The sequence below is a fragment of the Lepisma saccharinum genome, chromosome 26, assembly GCF_977018435.1.
Source record: "Lepisma saccharinum chromosome 26, izLepSacc3.1, whole genome shotgun sequence".
NCBI lineage: Eukaryota > Metazoa > Arthropoda > Insecta > Zygentoma > Lepismatidae > Lepisma > Lepisma saccharinum.
Window position 1 is genome coordinate 3,944,513 of NC_139254.1, and position 16,755 is coordinate 3,961,267.

Consider the following 16,755-nt stretch of genomic DNA (forward strand, 5'->3'; position numbering starts at 1 on the left):
GAATATATCAGACTGGTAAAAATATTGGTAGATCGGCCAATACTAATAAGAGTACCAATTAATGTGACCTATTCCTTCATATTCAATTCATGGTCCACGCAATTCTGCCACTTTTGGCTAATTGTGAGTATGATTGATTGATTGATTGATTTATCGTACTTTACTTTGCATTTTTTGCCTCTTGGCTAATCTGCAAAGATGAGGAAGAGTGATGAAATTGATGAATGGACATTCACAAACAACCATGCCCGAGTGGGATTCAACCCGGGACCCCTGGCATCGCAGCACAATGTGCTAACCACTCAGCCACAGGGTCCGGCTTGCGAGGATGAGTGATGATATGATGAAGTGACACTCAAAAAGAACGTCGGGATTCGAACGCAGGATCCCTGGTGTCATAGCACGTGCTAACCACTTCGCCATGGAAGTCAGCAAAACAAGAGTTAATGAACAAGGGTATGGACAATTGCATACTATTACTTCTGCCATCAACTGTACAATAAATATTTAGAGAATTTGAAAAAGCAAGAAAATAATGCATTTGTATGAAAAGTTTCATTTAAGTTTATGACGTCCGACTTACCTCTCCTTGCACTTTGTTTCTTCATCTTTTTCATCTGAAGTTTCCTCATCTTGTTTATCATCTGGTTGCCTTCTAACAATGATTCAGGATCCTTCTTCCTCTCCTCGACTTCAGATTTTGGTTTCTTCTTCTCAATATTAACTCTTACATTTCTTGGAATCTGAAGAAAAGATAACAATGTAGTTTTTGGCAGAAACAATCTACATTTATAAGCTTCATTTTTTTTCCACATAATAGTAATTATTGAGGTTGGAGTTTAGCTGGTACCGATAAAGTATCAACAGAGGCATGCATATTTTGAACGGATACACGAAATGTGAAATGTTTTCTCACTAAATGAGTTGCAAAATGCAAAACAAAGTTTTAAACATGAAATTTAGAGTTTATTTACCGATGTGACACTTTCTGAAGTCTTAATTTTAATGTGAGTTATGCAAATTACGGAAATTGATGGCAAAAATGGCCTCCTTTACACAGGTCTCAACTTAATACTCTGATAACTACATAAAATGTGATCTTACAAGGTCCAGCAGGGAAATCTGTTTTAGTTTGGCAACACTGTTGGTAGTGGAGTCAAGACTTCACGCGGGACCTGGGATTTTACTAGACACGTGATGCCATTTCAGTCGGCATGGAGCAGTGGAATGCTGTACATTGTGCTTTTGTTGTGGAAATATTTTTTTTAAAAAAATGGTGAGTCTGTAGATGGAACATTTATTGCAATTATTTTCTATGAGAAACTTTATCAAAGGGACAATTCATAGGGAAAGAGCTGAAATTCCAAAAGATATGGTCTAATGTGCTGTGCGAAATGGCAGTGACAAGTTGCGAGAAAGTTCACAAGAATGGTTCTCATTTCCATAATATCATTTTTAAAATTTAGACATTTCTTCATCCAGTTTTTCCATCAATCATTCATAAATGGCACTTCATTTGCTGTAAATACTAAAAATAAATTTTGTTTTGTATCAAATTACAACCTTGTACTATGATTTCAATAACCGTCACATTTCCCTGCCAGACCTTGTAGAAGGGAAATGTTTATTTAGTGTAGTTTTTAAATCAAATTTAGAGTTATTACACCATTTCAACACCAAAATGCCATTTTATATACAGCTTTTGATTCCGAAATGTGCCCAGGTTTTGTACTGAAATCTTGATCTTTTATTCACCATAAAAATGTGGTTGTAAGTATCAAGATAAAAGCTCCTGATACCAATAACCACTATTATACTGATCCGATATATAATTCTAAATTATTATGCAACAGCTAATTGCAGGGGATTTTACATTTAGCACAGAAACTGTACATATAGACTAGATGTGAACAGATATTTTTTTAAACCATTATTGATACAAATGCTGATATTAAATTCCAATCAATAATTAAATTCCTATCAATGAGTATTTTGTACGAGATAGGGATGGACCAATATGAAATTTTGGTCGTTACCGATAAATTACCAACACATTGATTGATTGAGTTGGTGTTTAAAGTCCATTTTATGCACAGTAAGCTAATCGGGACGACCTACAGTTTAAAGTGGGATCCGAACCAGTATGTGCCTCCACCAGGTATCCAACCCGGGACCTCTTGATTACAAGCCGATGATGCTACCACTGCACCATCGGGGAGGGTAAAGTACCAATATAAAATTTACCAATATGGATAAAAGATATCCTACCAATCCAATATAAAATTCAAAATGGTTCATTGACCTTAATAAATGTATGCAAAAGAAGCTGCACATTCTCACACTTACTTAAAAAAATGTACATAATGGAAATTATATGCTTATAACCATAAAAATGGCACAATATTGCACTAAAGATTGCAAGATATTTATACAGGGTGTCATTTTAATGGCGCCCACGGACCACAGATTCATGTAGAGGACATCAAAACAAACAACTTTTCTCAGTAACATTTTTCACATTGGTGCGTCAATTCGACGCTACAGCCGTTCAAAAAAGACCGTTTTGCCGCCTGGATGCTGGCAACCCAACACAACATTTGATCGTATCTGTGACGTCATTTCCTGCGGCGAAACATCGCACGGTAGGGTTGCAAGGAACACACAAATTTTGTGAAAAATGACAAACTATCCAATCACATTATTAGCTGTAAAACGAAGCGAGAAACGCGTCCAGTAAACCGAACATCATAGCCTACCAGCCAGAAGATCAGCAGTCATCTCAGGGGAAGGGGGAAGTGAACCAACGATATGAGAAATGGTAAAAACGTATTGAAAATGAAGAGTCAATATCGGATTTTGTCTCAGCCTACATGTCAAATATCAACGACAATAACTTTTATTGTACTTACAACTTACATGTGGCTGTTTACGCCCAGCTACATGTCAATTATATTTGCAAATCTCGTTGCAAGGTTGATATCTACAGGTTTGTGTCCAGATGCCTTGTGGTACTTTGTGCTGATAACGGAAGTATCTGAGGTTCACGTTGTTACATTACGGCTAAGACACGTACAACCACAGTAACAATCTAATGATGAATCAGTAGCGAATATACTGCCCTGTTCAGAGTTGCAAACTATTACATGTGTATCCGGTGCGTAGATAAACACAGTCGTCGGAGAGTTTTTTTACTTTTCTATGCTACTACTTATATCCCTGTATTTTCAACCATTTTTGCCACTTGCCTCATAATGCCCTGAATATACATTATATTATGTGTTGCTTACCTTTGGAATTTTGAGTTGTTTCATTTCTATTTTGTCATCTGTTCAGTGTGTCACAGACAACTAGTATCAGAAGGACAAAGTGGATAGACTAAATTGTAGATGCCAACTTGGTAACTGGATTTGCAAATATTTGACATGCAAGCTGATACAAAATTCGATATGACCACTTCCACTTGAATTCCATTTTCTTTCTACCATTTTTCGTATCGTTTGTTTACTTCCTGTTAGGTTACAGAACGTGTTTTCTCGTTTTGTTTTACGGTACATACTGTGGCTGATTGTAGCTATGTCATTTTTCACAGAATATGTGTGTTCCTGGCAACCCTGTAACGCATAGCTTCACGACGGGATATGACGTCCCAAATGCAATCAAATGTTGTGTGTGGTTGCCAGCATTCAGGCGGCAAAACAGGCTTTTTTAAACGACTGTAGCACCGAAACGACGCTCCAACGAGAAAAATGTTACTGAGAAAAGTTGTTTGTTTTGATGTCCTCTACACGAATCTGTGGTCCGTGGGCGCCATTAAAATGACACCCTGTATATATATATATATTTTACCAATATATATTGGCTGATACCAAAAGACTACCGATTAATCTGTCCCATCCCTGATATGAGATATTCATTTAATCACAGAATGCATCCCTCCCTACATAATATTGCTGCAAAAATAATGAAAATTATGCATTTAAAATATTTTTCAGGATATTTGGACTGCACCAAAGTGTATTCTTGCAGACAACTCGAAATACCCAAACTCCAGAAAGTATTGGTGATGCCAAACCGATGCCGAATCAATTCATATTTAATTTAGACATTTACTGTACAAAAGCAGGATATAATTGAAGGGCTCGAAAATATCGGTATTGAAAAAATCAATCTTAATGAAATTTTCTTATGATAGCATTATTATAAGAAAGTACTGGTACATCTGTGCACCTTCAATTGAAAGTAACGTTTTTCTCAGAACTGAAGGAATATTTAAGGTGCAGCTTACATTTGATGGTACCTTGAATTTGAAGAAATACAGTACCTACAATTAGGGATGTGATGAAGCTGAAAATTTACCGATACCGATGTACTCACCGATAATTTTTGGAACCGATACCGATGCCGATATTTAACCGATTCCGATACATAAGATTATTAAACAGAAATGGGATATTATTTTCAATATGACAAAAATAAGTTTGCTATGTACATTTCTATTGCATATCATATGTATATACATATATATATTCAAGAGATGCAAATGTACATTTGCATCTACAAAATGTTATGTGAACCTTTAAGAGCAACATGGATTCTCAAGAGATTAAACATTAGTACATAAGCAGTTCTTTGAAATGCAAAATGAATTCCTGTTCTGCCAGATTCAACTTCAGAAACACAAGGAAGTAACCTACTTCTTCTCTTATCGCAAATCTGTTCAGCAACACTGAACACTCAATCACTGAATACTGATGCAGCAGGTATGCACAAGTATTTTCTCAGGATTTGCTTCAGGTTTGAATATGCATTTTTGAATTTCCAATACAACAGCAGATCCTGGTTCAGCAATGTACTGTTTTATTTCCGATTTATAGTTAGGTTGATCCTCTGAATGAGTTTGCAATAATTGTATTACAAAAACTGTAGATACAATAATGACGAATCATAACCAAATTATCAATAAATTTTACAAAACTAGAATATAATTATTAGAAGGTAAAAACTCTAGTATAATATGTACCGGTTTAAATATCGGATTTTTGCCGATGCCGATGTGTCAATTTCGGCCGATTTTCATACATCTGTAATCAGCTTCGGCACATCCCTACCTACAATGTAATACTTGCATGCTGGAATTTATAAACATTCTGACCTATTTTGTTATCAGTGAGAATCTGCACTTGGCTCTGCTCCATAATAAACAATACATAAAGCCTTACCAACTTGCTTCCATTCTTCGCAATATTTCCCGTGTCCACTACCATCTTCTCCAATCCATCCTCCTGGAGGACCTCCACAGGACCAGTGGATGGTAACTGCATGGTGTCTCCAGGTAGAACCGGTTGCAGAGACTTTAGTACAGCCATCTCCATTTGCTCGATTGAATTTACGTCAAATTCGGCAGCCATTTCTTTCACTATACTTGCACTGATGTGTACTTCATGTTCATCCTCCTCAGGAGGGACCGTGAAGTATTTTATTTTCCCACTGCAACAATAAGAATAATATTACATTCTAAAACAACAATCAATCTCTTTATGAATAAATGCATAGGAAACATAATGCAATGGCCAATGCTGTAACCTTTTGATCAAGGTCTCCAGATAGAGCTGTGTGACACTGTCGAAATCAAGTTGATATGTAAAGTTCTAGTATAATGACATTGACATTAATGACGGGGGTCTCAGTAATGGCATCCTGGTAACATTGTAATCAATGGGTCCAGGTTCGATACCCAGTGCAGGCACTTTAAACTGTAGGTTCAATCGCAATTAGCCTATCCTTGCAAAAAGTGGACAAAAGATTTTATTGACATTCATGACACTGATAAAATCAACAAACATTAAATAGAAATCAATAATTTTAATATCAACAGCATTGATATATACACACACACAGCCCATGATTCGATTTCTTGTGGAGTCACATTTGACTTGGCTGAAACCTTGGCCGATGGGTGGGCAGCTTTTTTTAAATTTTATATTATCAATACTTTAATAGACTCATGCAGCGATGAAACTATTGAGAATATGTAGGCAACAGCGAAAGCAAACCACACAAAGATTCACATGACTGACATAGAAGAAATTGTAAGCATACATTATTTTTCATTTTCTTGGAATATCATAATGATTTTTCAGAAGGAGATAACAATTCGAAAAAAGCAGTCCATGTGTTGACCAAAGTTCCAGCTGAACCTTATGTGGTTAAGATCCCACTTCAAACTGTAGGACAACTTACGATTACCTTATCTGACCTTAGAGCAGATTTTATTGTCAAACAAAATTTAAGGTGTCACTGGACTTTTGACTTTTCTGGAGATTTTTTGCATTTCTTTCTCCTTCAAAATAAAAGCTACTCTATTTCAAATTCAGATATGTAGAACACAGTGAAATAAAAGCACATGAAGATTCACTTCCATTTTCCACAAGAAATATGTAATATCCTACTTGTTTACAAAATAAGACAAGTTTCTGAAAGCAGTTTTTATTGCTAATTGCAAGCACACAGTCTTATATATTTCAGAATTTTTAGACACCCATCTGAGAATAATGTCAAAATAAAGAAAACATCTATCTATTTTTAGTAGGGATGGGACCGATTAATCAGTACTCTATCGGTATTGGCCGATATAGGCATATCGGTGTATCGGTAAAATTACAGATTATTTTACCGATCCGATATATCAATAAATATCTGATAAATTAGTGCACAATTCTGTCATTTTGTTGTACTTTTTATGGATAACCTCCATGCTCTACTTTCTAAAAAAATAAATGTCTAAATATGCAACTTCTTTTGCACTGCAGTCTCCTTGAAACAATTTATTAAGGAGGTCAATGAACCTTTCAGGTTCTTCAAGGACCATTTATAATTTAATATCGGATCGGTAGAATATCGGTTATCGGTAGAGCCCGGAAGTTCAGGCATTTATTTTCGTTAAAATAGGCAGGCAAAAAGGCATTTATAATGTTGAAAATAGGCATTAAAAATGAAAAAAAAAAAGCAAAATAAACTGAAAAAAAAAGGGCACATTTTGAAGTCCCTTACTTTTATTTATAATTTCTGGCAAAATGTTAAAATCTACATTGGGAAGAGCATTTCAATTTTCACTAAATCCACGCACGCAATCGTGTAACTTACCACTTGACGGCACACTAAATTTCAGCATGATGACAACTACACGATCCTTTCCCTCCAAAGTGCAGAACTAAACTAAAGATAGAGAACTTTATTTTGGAATTGATGCAAAGGCCCTTGGGCATTAGTGCTGTTTCTTGTCAATAACCTCCTGACAGAGACGCTTGACGTGATGACGTAATTGTGCAGATGTTCTGCAACAGGTTTTCAGCAGTCAATCATGCACAAGGAAATGTTAACCGAAAGGCAATATCCTAACTCGGTATGAAATACTTTTTTCCCACACTTTTCTCCTTCAGCAATGTTGAAACATGCATGAGTTCAATATTACTTAAATAAGGCGAAAATTATTCACATAATAAACGGAAGAAAAATAAATGCCAACAACGTTTTTTGGGAGAAAAAAAAACACACTTTTTTTTTTTTAAAAAAAATGGCCCAATTTCATTGAAAAAGGCAAAAAAAGGCATTATAATTAAAAATAGGCAGTGGGGTCCCAAATAGGCAAAATTAAAAGGCTTCTAAAACATTCGAAACAACCTAAAAAAACGTATATCTGGAAATTTTTTATCAATATATGCAGTAGATAAAAAGAGGCATTTTGCCAAACTTCCGGGCTCTAGTTATCGGTATCGGTAAATTTTATATCGGTACTTTATCGATATCAGACAAAATTTCATATCGGCCCATCCCCAATTTTTAGGCTTCAAATTTTAGAATTTTAGAAGTTTCACTTTCAAAACATGGACTTACACCCTTGAATTTTATTTTGGGGCTGCCCTATTTTGTACGAAAAATAACACGTTACCTGTTCCAATCCATTATGAGAGATTTGGCAGCAGTCCTGAGATCCGGAACTCCGCCTCTATGCAACTTTCCCATTTTCCTTGACTTCATAGCAAGAAATTCTGTTGGTGTGGAGTAGTCTGCAACATTATACAGCATCATAATCTGGAAGAGTAGAGGGAGACACATGCTTTACACAACAAATAATAACAATCAGGGTTAAGTCAATTTGGAATTTAATCAGACAATACCAGCCGATACTTTTCCAGAGTCTGCGTGCTTCATGGGAGTCCCTAACGATGCCAGGCAGCACTTACACGGAGCCTGAATATCTTGGAAATTACGCAAAATAAGTTGTTTTTTATAGTGCTGAGTCAATACTGCTGATGTATCGGTATTGAGAAGTACCGGCAGCACTTTTCCTGCATTTCAGTCTTTCACGGGCTCCACAAAAATGCCACACGACACTTCGCTGAGTCTCATTTTCCTGGTAGTTGTACAAAATTTAAAGTTTCTTTTTATTTTCCACCAGTTTTGTGTGAAAAAAACTAAATAATGTGATAACATAACAAATAATTTAATATTCTGATGTAATTCTTGTGTTTAAAATAGGGCTGACCCGTTGTACAAAACATTTACAACTTTATATTGGACCAGGAGAATATCAGTTATTGGTATTCGCAAAAATTTCATATCAGCCCATTCTTATTAATTAAAATTATTATTATACGGATGTGGTAGATAAATCAGAACTCTACTGGTATTGAATCTACCATACACAATTTGATAGCTTTTAACACTCATTTTTCCGGATTCCAGTATGTTTCAGAGAAGGGCCCCCTTAAATTTGAAACGAAACGTTCCCATTTTCAGCAGGAAGCAAGCTGTAGATATTTAAACTAATTTTTCAAGGTTCCAAACCACAAGCATTTAACACCTGCTTCCATGAAAAATTGAGCTTCCAAAGGGAGGTAAATTATCTGTAGTGCTGCCATGTTTATTTACAGTTTAATGATAAGAAAAAAATTACGGGAGAAGTACACTGCTATTTTTGCCTATAAAAATTATTGAATTTTAATCTTTTGCCGCCCAAGGCCTTTTTCACAAGTAAGCCTCTATTGCCCGAGCCGATTTTGAGCAAAATGCAGAGTTTCAATTAAATGAGTGTAGATCGGAGGCTAATTGCCCTAGAGAGATGAGGGATATACCGTTGTACGCGGAATGAACCAGAGATTCAGACTATATGAATTTTTTGCAAATTCGGCATATATGTGGCGGGGGGGAGGGGGCTAACTCTCAAAATTCCAAAATTCCGGGAAAATTTTTTTTCTTCCCCCACCCTCCCCTCAAGCAAAAAGTACATGACAGTGTCGACATGCACATGGAAATGATCGCTAACATGTAAGGAACACAAAAATATTTGCATTATTATCATATGACCAATGTAACTTGAGTTATTCCCCCAAAAGGAATTGTCGGCACGCCACTTATTCAAGCTTCAAAATGCAGCGGTACCTTGAAATGACTTTAGCTCAGAGACTATTTGCCCTGGAGATATGAACGATATACCGTTGAATGAATTACAGAATGAATTACAGATTCAGACGATATATAATTTATGCACATTCGGCGCACATATGGAGGGGGAAAGGGGGGAAATCCTCTGAAATTTTTATTTTTTTAAAAAAATGGGGTTTCTCCCCCCACCCCCGAAAAAAAGGATATTAAAAGTTCAAAATGCACATAGAAATTATCGCTTTCATGTAAGAAACAGAAAAATATTTGCATCATTGCCGTATGACCAATGTAACGCGAGCTGTCCCCCTGAAACGAAAGGCTTGTACGCCACTGTCTCAAGCTTCGGAATTGAGCGAAATGCAGAGTTAGATTGAATTGACTACAGCTCAGAGACTATTTGCCCTGGAGATATGAACGATATACCGTTGTACGCAGAATGAATCACAGATTCAGACAATATATAATTTATGCACATTCGGCGCAGATATGGAGGGGGAAAGGGGGGAAATCCCCTCAAAAATACTTTTCTTTAAAAAAATGGTGTTCCCCCCCCCCAAAAAAAATGTCAAAATGCAAAATTTATGGAAATTTGGCGTATATATGGAGGGGGAAGAGAGAAAACCTCCAAAAATTATTTTAAAAAATTGTCACTTCACCCAAAAAATGTCCTTGTACTTTGGCACAAAACGACACCTACGCACAACATTCACAGACGAAAAGCTAGAACGTAGTGAAAAATGAGCACCAATTCTTGCAGCTGCTTGAAATTATATTTTTAGACAATGCTGGGTAACCCCTGTTGCCACTTGTGGACACTTGTGCTAAAAAAAACAAAGGTTTCCTTCAGCGTGCTTCGAAATTCCATTCTCACAACGCAGATTCAACAACCAGTCTTCCCCCTCCCCCTGCTTGCGCCCTCACGGAAAACTTTCATTTTGACATCGGATACTGATAAACAAGCTTCCTTCGAATGCACTTAGCAGGAGGGAGTGAAAAGCATTGCTTTAGAACAACAAAGCCAGTCTTCCTTTGTCGGCAAAAATTTGACGTTGAAAAGAGCCGCAAAAGAGAAGTACCTTTTCCCCTCCATTTTCATGAAGACAAAAAAAATGCAAAAAACCATTTCTGTTAAATACATGTGTTAGGAACAATATAAAAAAATAAAATCGAAATTCTAGCCAAAAATAGAAAAGTTATAACGTAAAAACTACGACCTTGACACAGTGTCTCGTTCGAGACGCTTGGTTCCGTGAGGAGAACTTTTGGGTATCTCGTTCGAGATGCTTGGGCAGCAAAAGGTTAAATCAAGATACAGACTTCTGGCACGGAAATTCCAGCTTCCGTTCCATGCTTTTCCCTTCCAAACTCCTCTGTCGTTATGTAGTGTTCTTTCGGCAACAATGTGATTTAGTCCCCCTGCCGAAAATGGGAACTTTTCTGCTGTAAGGAGGAGGAGAGAGATGGGTTTCTTCCTTCTGCCAATCATTTTCTTCTTTCAAGCTCTGTGATACAAAATTTCAATTTTATAGAACAATCCATTCTCAGGGTGGCGACAGACTTGGAAAACCAGGAAAAGTCGGGAATATGAGGTGTCAAAAAAAGTCAGGGAATTTCGTTTTCATTGACTTTTTTAAAATTTTTATTTATTTATTTATTTATTTAAAGATATCATTATGGAACTCTGCACGGGAACAGGAAATCTCGTTCGTAAGTTTCGGCCTCAACTTTTAGGCCCCTTTTATGCGCAACACAACCACGATGCCAGAAACCAGTGATGGCATGAGGAGAGAGAGAGAGACATTTCTTTCGCCCTTTCTTCTCGGCGGGAATTTTAAATTCGAACTCTCTTTGGAGGAAAATTGTTATAACTTGGGCACTATGGGAGCAATCTACTTCGGATAACTTTTGTTTTTCAGCTAAAACATCATAGCATGCAACTGTGTACCGAGGAAGGGGGTTTGGGGGGCACGACCCCCGAATTTCAATGGAAAGAAACATAATAATCTTGAGTTTGCCCTCTCTTCTTGCACTATTTTGGAGAGAAACAGCGAACTTTAGTATTCTTTTCAAAGAATGGATATTTCTCAAGAGAATGAAAAATGTTTCATGTTCTTGGGTGCCATACAAGTTGAATAATAAGCCAAAATATGATTTTTTTTACGAAAAAAGGTAATTTCCAGTATTTGAGGAAAATTGTTATAACTCGGGAACTATGGGAGCAATCTACTTCGGATAAGTTTTGTTTTGCAGCTAACACATCATAGCATGCAACCGTGTACAATTCAGAATGCCGAACTGAGGAAGGGGGGTTTGGGGGTGCGACCATTGAATTTCAATGAAAAAACAAAAATCTGGACTTTGCCCCCTCTTCTCCCACTATTTTGGGGAGAAGGCGCAAACCTTAGTATTCTCTTCAAAGAATAGACATTTCCAAAGATATTGAAACATGTTTCATGTTCCTGGGTGCCATACAAGTTGAATAATGAGCCAAAATGTGAAATTCTGTTCGGAAATGTGTCATAGTTATGTTGCGGAGAGGGAGGAGGTTGGTCATCAATATGAATTTCCCAGGCTTGCTCCAGACCTGTGTCAGAGTTTCCACCCAAACATAAGAGTATGAAGGTCCAAAAAGCACATTCATTTCATAATCAGCACCATGATACGAGGGTCACTATTTATATTTTGAGCCTAACAATGAAAAAACAGGAATTTGGCATTGAAAACTGCTTTATTGTTTTTCGAAGTATTCTCCTTTATGGTCAATACACTTTTGCATTCGTTCGAACCATTTGTCAAAGCAGTTTTTCCAATCTTCTTGAGACACCTCCATAATATGGTTTTTGAACGCATCAACGGCATCTTCCGCTGACGGAAATCGTTGTCCACGCAATTTTTTCTTGACATTCAGGAACAAGAAGAAGCCATTGGGTGCCAAATCAGGACTGTACGGCAGATGACCCATCAATTCGATTTTTTGACTGTTCATAAAGTCGGTTGTTAGACGAGATATGTGACAGCTGGCATTGTCTTGATGAAGAATGATCCGACGGCGTTTGTTTGTTTCGCGTATTTGACCGAAGACCTCTGGCAAACAAATTGTTGTGTACCATTCAGAGTTGACCGTTCTACGTTCCTCTAAAGGCACAGTTGCCACATGACCAGTTTTCCCGAAAAAAACAGGCGACCATTTGTTTCGATGTGCTTCGAGCGCGAACAACTTTTGTTGGATTGGGTTCATCTTGAAACACCCATACAGTCGACTGCTGTTTACGTTCCGGCTCATATGCATATATCCATGATTCGTCACCTGTTACAATCTTATATACGTCTTTTGAAGCACCACGATTGTATTTATTGAGCATTCGTTTGCACCAATTGACGCGAGCGTCTTTTTGAGTTTTTGTCAAATTGTGTGGGATCCAACGAGAACATACCTTTCTCACAGCTAAATGATCATGTAATATTTTATATATGCTGGTGGAACTAATGCCTATGGTTGCCTCAATCTCACAGTATGTCACATGACGATCTTGCAGTATTAGGTTTTGCACAGCATCAATGTTTTCTTGAACAACAACTGATTTTGGACGACCATCGCGAATCTCGTCGGTGAGCGAATGGCGGCCACGATTAAATTCGTTATACCAGCGTTTCACAGTGGCAAAGGATGGGGCTTCATCGCCAAATGTGGAAGTAAGTTGATCGATGCACTCTTGTCTTGATAATCCACGTCGAAAATCGTAAAAAATCATCGCACAAAAATGTTCACGAGTTAATTCCATTTTATTGTTGTCGTGCAATCTCCAAGGCAACATAAACAACACAAATGAAGCTATTGACAAAACATTTGAAGTACGTTATGGTCAATAATGCCAGACGATTCCGTGCAAACGTCAAATCGCGCCTAACTTCAATCAGTGTTGCCAAGGCTCAAAATATAAATAGTGACCCTCATACCGTATGGTATCATCGGGCGAGTATGACCTTACTCTGATGATACCATATGGTATCATTGGGGGAGTAAAGGTTAAGCCTCTAAATATTACATGGAAAATGCATTGACTTATCATTTTTTCTTGTCTGTATGGGAGTAGTAAGGGGATTTGTCAACAGATGGAGGGGATGGGAGCAGGTGGCGCCATCCAATAGTTGTCGGACGTCGTAGTAAGGCATTTTGTTGGGCAAACTAAAGGAACATGGAAACAAATAGGTTCCATTGATACCTACGATTTTTTGTCGAATATCGACACCCGACAAAGTACCTCACTACAACATGCGACAGAAATTGCATGGACTGCAACATCCAAGAAAAATCGAATGCATAAACAAGAAGAGCTTTAGACTGCCAATATGCTGCTCGAATTTTGTTACTCTTCTGGCTCACTTCACCTTAATTAATGTAGCAGTGCTTACGAAGGTTTTCTTTCATCTTCCTGACATATTACTGGTTTCGCACAAGTTAACATACGTTTACAATGACATTGCACTATTCTTAGATATCAAGAAGAATCCAACCAAATGGGATATAATATATTGAATTATATCACGAAAAAGTGAAACCTAAATCTGCATTGGTGAACATTATAAAAATTGGCAAGTGCATGCTCCCAATCTCAAATTTACTGCAACACTAGTATTGCAATGAAATTAACGCCACTCTCTGTCCTGTATGTTTAAACTCGTGAGAGATGGTCATTATTCTCTCACTGAGTAAGGTCAATGTCCAATATTATGAAATAAAATACTAATAATAAATACGTAAATATTTTAATATCATATTTACTCAAATCATTCAAACATAAAAGCAAGGCCCAGCCCTGCTAAATTTTCACTTTTCATCTACTGATTTATACGAGGGGTGGCCAGAAAGTAATTTCCAATTAGTAGGGACATTGATTTTTCACAAACACCAAAACCGTGAAAAATGGTAATTGCTGCGAAGTTATGTTTAGGAATTTGCAGTGATGTCTGTACACATTTTTCGCCCGTTTGAAATATCGAAATAATGCGAATTTGGCATAAAATGCGAATTGTTGGCTTTTTTAGCAATTTTTTTAAAAGAAATATCCTAAAACAATGAAAAATTCCATGAAATCCAACATTCTTGTATTTTCTAGGCCATGTTTGTGTACATAGAACATGCAAGTTTTCCAACATTTTACTCAAGAGTAAACTATAGAGTTATACGTACATGGAATATATCCGACAGCCACATTAAATCATGTATTTCCCACGATTTTTTCAACATCTATCAAAACTATTTGCATCACAGAGCAAAGTGGCAGGGTTCTAACAGGAGATCGAATGCGTATCTACCGTCACATGGGAGCCACATCTTCGTATTTGTCACACGAGATATGTTTTGAATTACCAAGCTAAGTGCGCACCATCGGCATTTCTCGAGCGAGTAATAATGGAGCTGTCATTAGGACGTCTGACTACTATGCGAGAGACCCGGGGTCGATCCCCTGCGGGGGAGAACCGGGATGTTTTCCACCTATTCAAACTGCTCCGGCACCCACCCAGCATCATATGAAGCTGGTACCTTGAGGAAACTTTGAGGGATAAAGGTAGCCAGGAGTGTGGTGCTGATCACATCACCACTACCTTCAGCCGTGATCAAGAAAGTGTGGGGCCCTAACTCCACACCCCTATACACCTTCATGGAAAAGTGCAGGGGAGCACTTTACTTTTAATTACGTTTCGGTATGTTTGGCAGATAAATGTTCTAAAAGAAAAACGCGAATTTTTGGAAACGTAACACTAACAAGTCAAAAAAAGATAATGCCAATTGTTGGTGCCATAATATATCGGTATCTGTCACGTGAGATTGATTGATTTTAATTTTTTGGGTGCGTCGCCAGTTATGGTCATTATGCACCCTTCAGTATATACGGGGAAAATTCCATTATTTAAATTCCTTACCTTTATATAACTTACAAGATATCAAACTCTCACGAAGAGGTGTAAGCCATGTGACTTACAATTTGAAACTAGTTTAAAAACACCATGAAGGTATAACTTCAGATATTTGCCAGAAAATGCACTAAAATGAAAATGTGAATTTTGGGAAATATAACACCGTATAGTAAAAAATAAAAAAATAAACCAAATTTTTTAAAAACTAAAAAATATCAAGATCCCTACCGATAGGCATAAATGAAACAAGAATATCAGTTGTAATTTGTTGCATTAACAACAGTGAGTCCTAACCTAATTTTCGGCATAATCACCACCATTGTTCTGGCATTTGTCGGAGCCATAGGCGTAGCTAGAACTGTATATTTGGGTGTGCACAACGAAAAATATGAGGTCTTGTGCCTTTTTAATAGCATATTTTGCAACACAATCACTTGGCTCTTTAACTGCACTGATGTTTGTAAAGGAATATAAATTCAATAAATAACAGTATTGAAAATTTCTGAATATATGTAGTAGAAAAAATCAAATTGCATAGAAATTGCACACACAAAAAATGTTCATAAATGATACAAACAAATACATCAAAATACACGTCATCTATAACAAGAGACGTCTGTCAAAAGGTCCAATGTTCTTAAACTCGTCAATAAATTCATTTTCATCAATAGACTACGCTTTTTCTTGTTCCACAAATAGCAAGAGCAGGGCTTCCAATCTATCCTGCTTCTGAGTTGCTCTTAATTTAGTTTTAACTTGAGTAAGCTTGGAGAAAGCTCTCTTACACGTGCAGCTTGTGACAAGTATAGAAGAAAGGCACTGTAGTACAGAGTAGAATGCAGTAAATATCTTCTTTCTCCAATGACATCAAAAAATCGAAAATCTATAGACACTCGTTTCATCAGCGATAATGCACACGTTTGTACCAAGTAATGACATTTTCAACTTCTTACAAACTGTCGATTATTTTCTCTCTGATTGAAATATCTGTCTTTAATTCTCTTTGATGAAGCAGCCCATTAGGGTGTGCCTAGGCACACTGGGAACGCCCCCTAGCTACGCCTATGGTCGTAGCATGGCACTAAATTTTGTATGCCCATGGTAGTGGGTGAGTCTTTTAAAAGAGGCCCCGTGGAAAATGTGCTCCTTGCATGTAGGCAACCCTGGTACACCGAAGAGAGGGGCGGGGTAGAGAACAGTCCAGGATATCGGTGCCAAGTAGTTTCGACAACATTACATACAGGGGGATTGAAAAGAAAGTGTCCAATGATGACCTTGAGGCAGGCAGCGTGCAGGTCAGTTGAGTGCAGTTGAGCGGCGAGGAAAGTTGTGTGTGTGGTTAACGGTGCAGCTGCGTATCTTTGTTGTCGAGACGTATGCCCGCCTCGGTTC

The 16,755-nt window shown here is 37.4% G+C and overlaps 1 protein-coding gene across 1 annotated transcript in view; it reads right to left on the bottom strand.

Annotated features, from left to right (window-relative positions):
• Positions 1–16,755, bottom strand: part of Ns1 (Nucleostemin 1) — a 56,023-nt gene that overhangs the window by 3,677 nt on the left and 35,591 nt on the right. The window contains exons 8-10 of the mRNA XM_083112422.1: positions 7,949–8,091; positions 5,220–5,487; positions 584–743 (exon numbers count right to left, since the gene is read on the bottom strand). Of these exons, the coding sequence (XP_082968548.1) occupies positions 584–743; positions 5,220–5,487; positions 7,949–8,091 (571 nt within the window). The remainder of the gene's footprint in view (positions 1–583; positions 744–5,219; positions 5,488–7,948; positions 8,092–16,755) is intronic.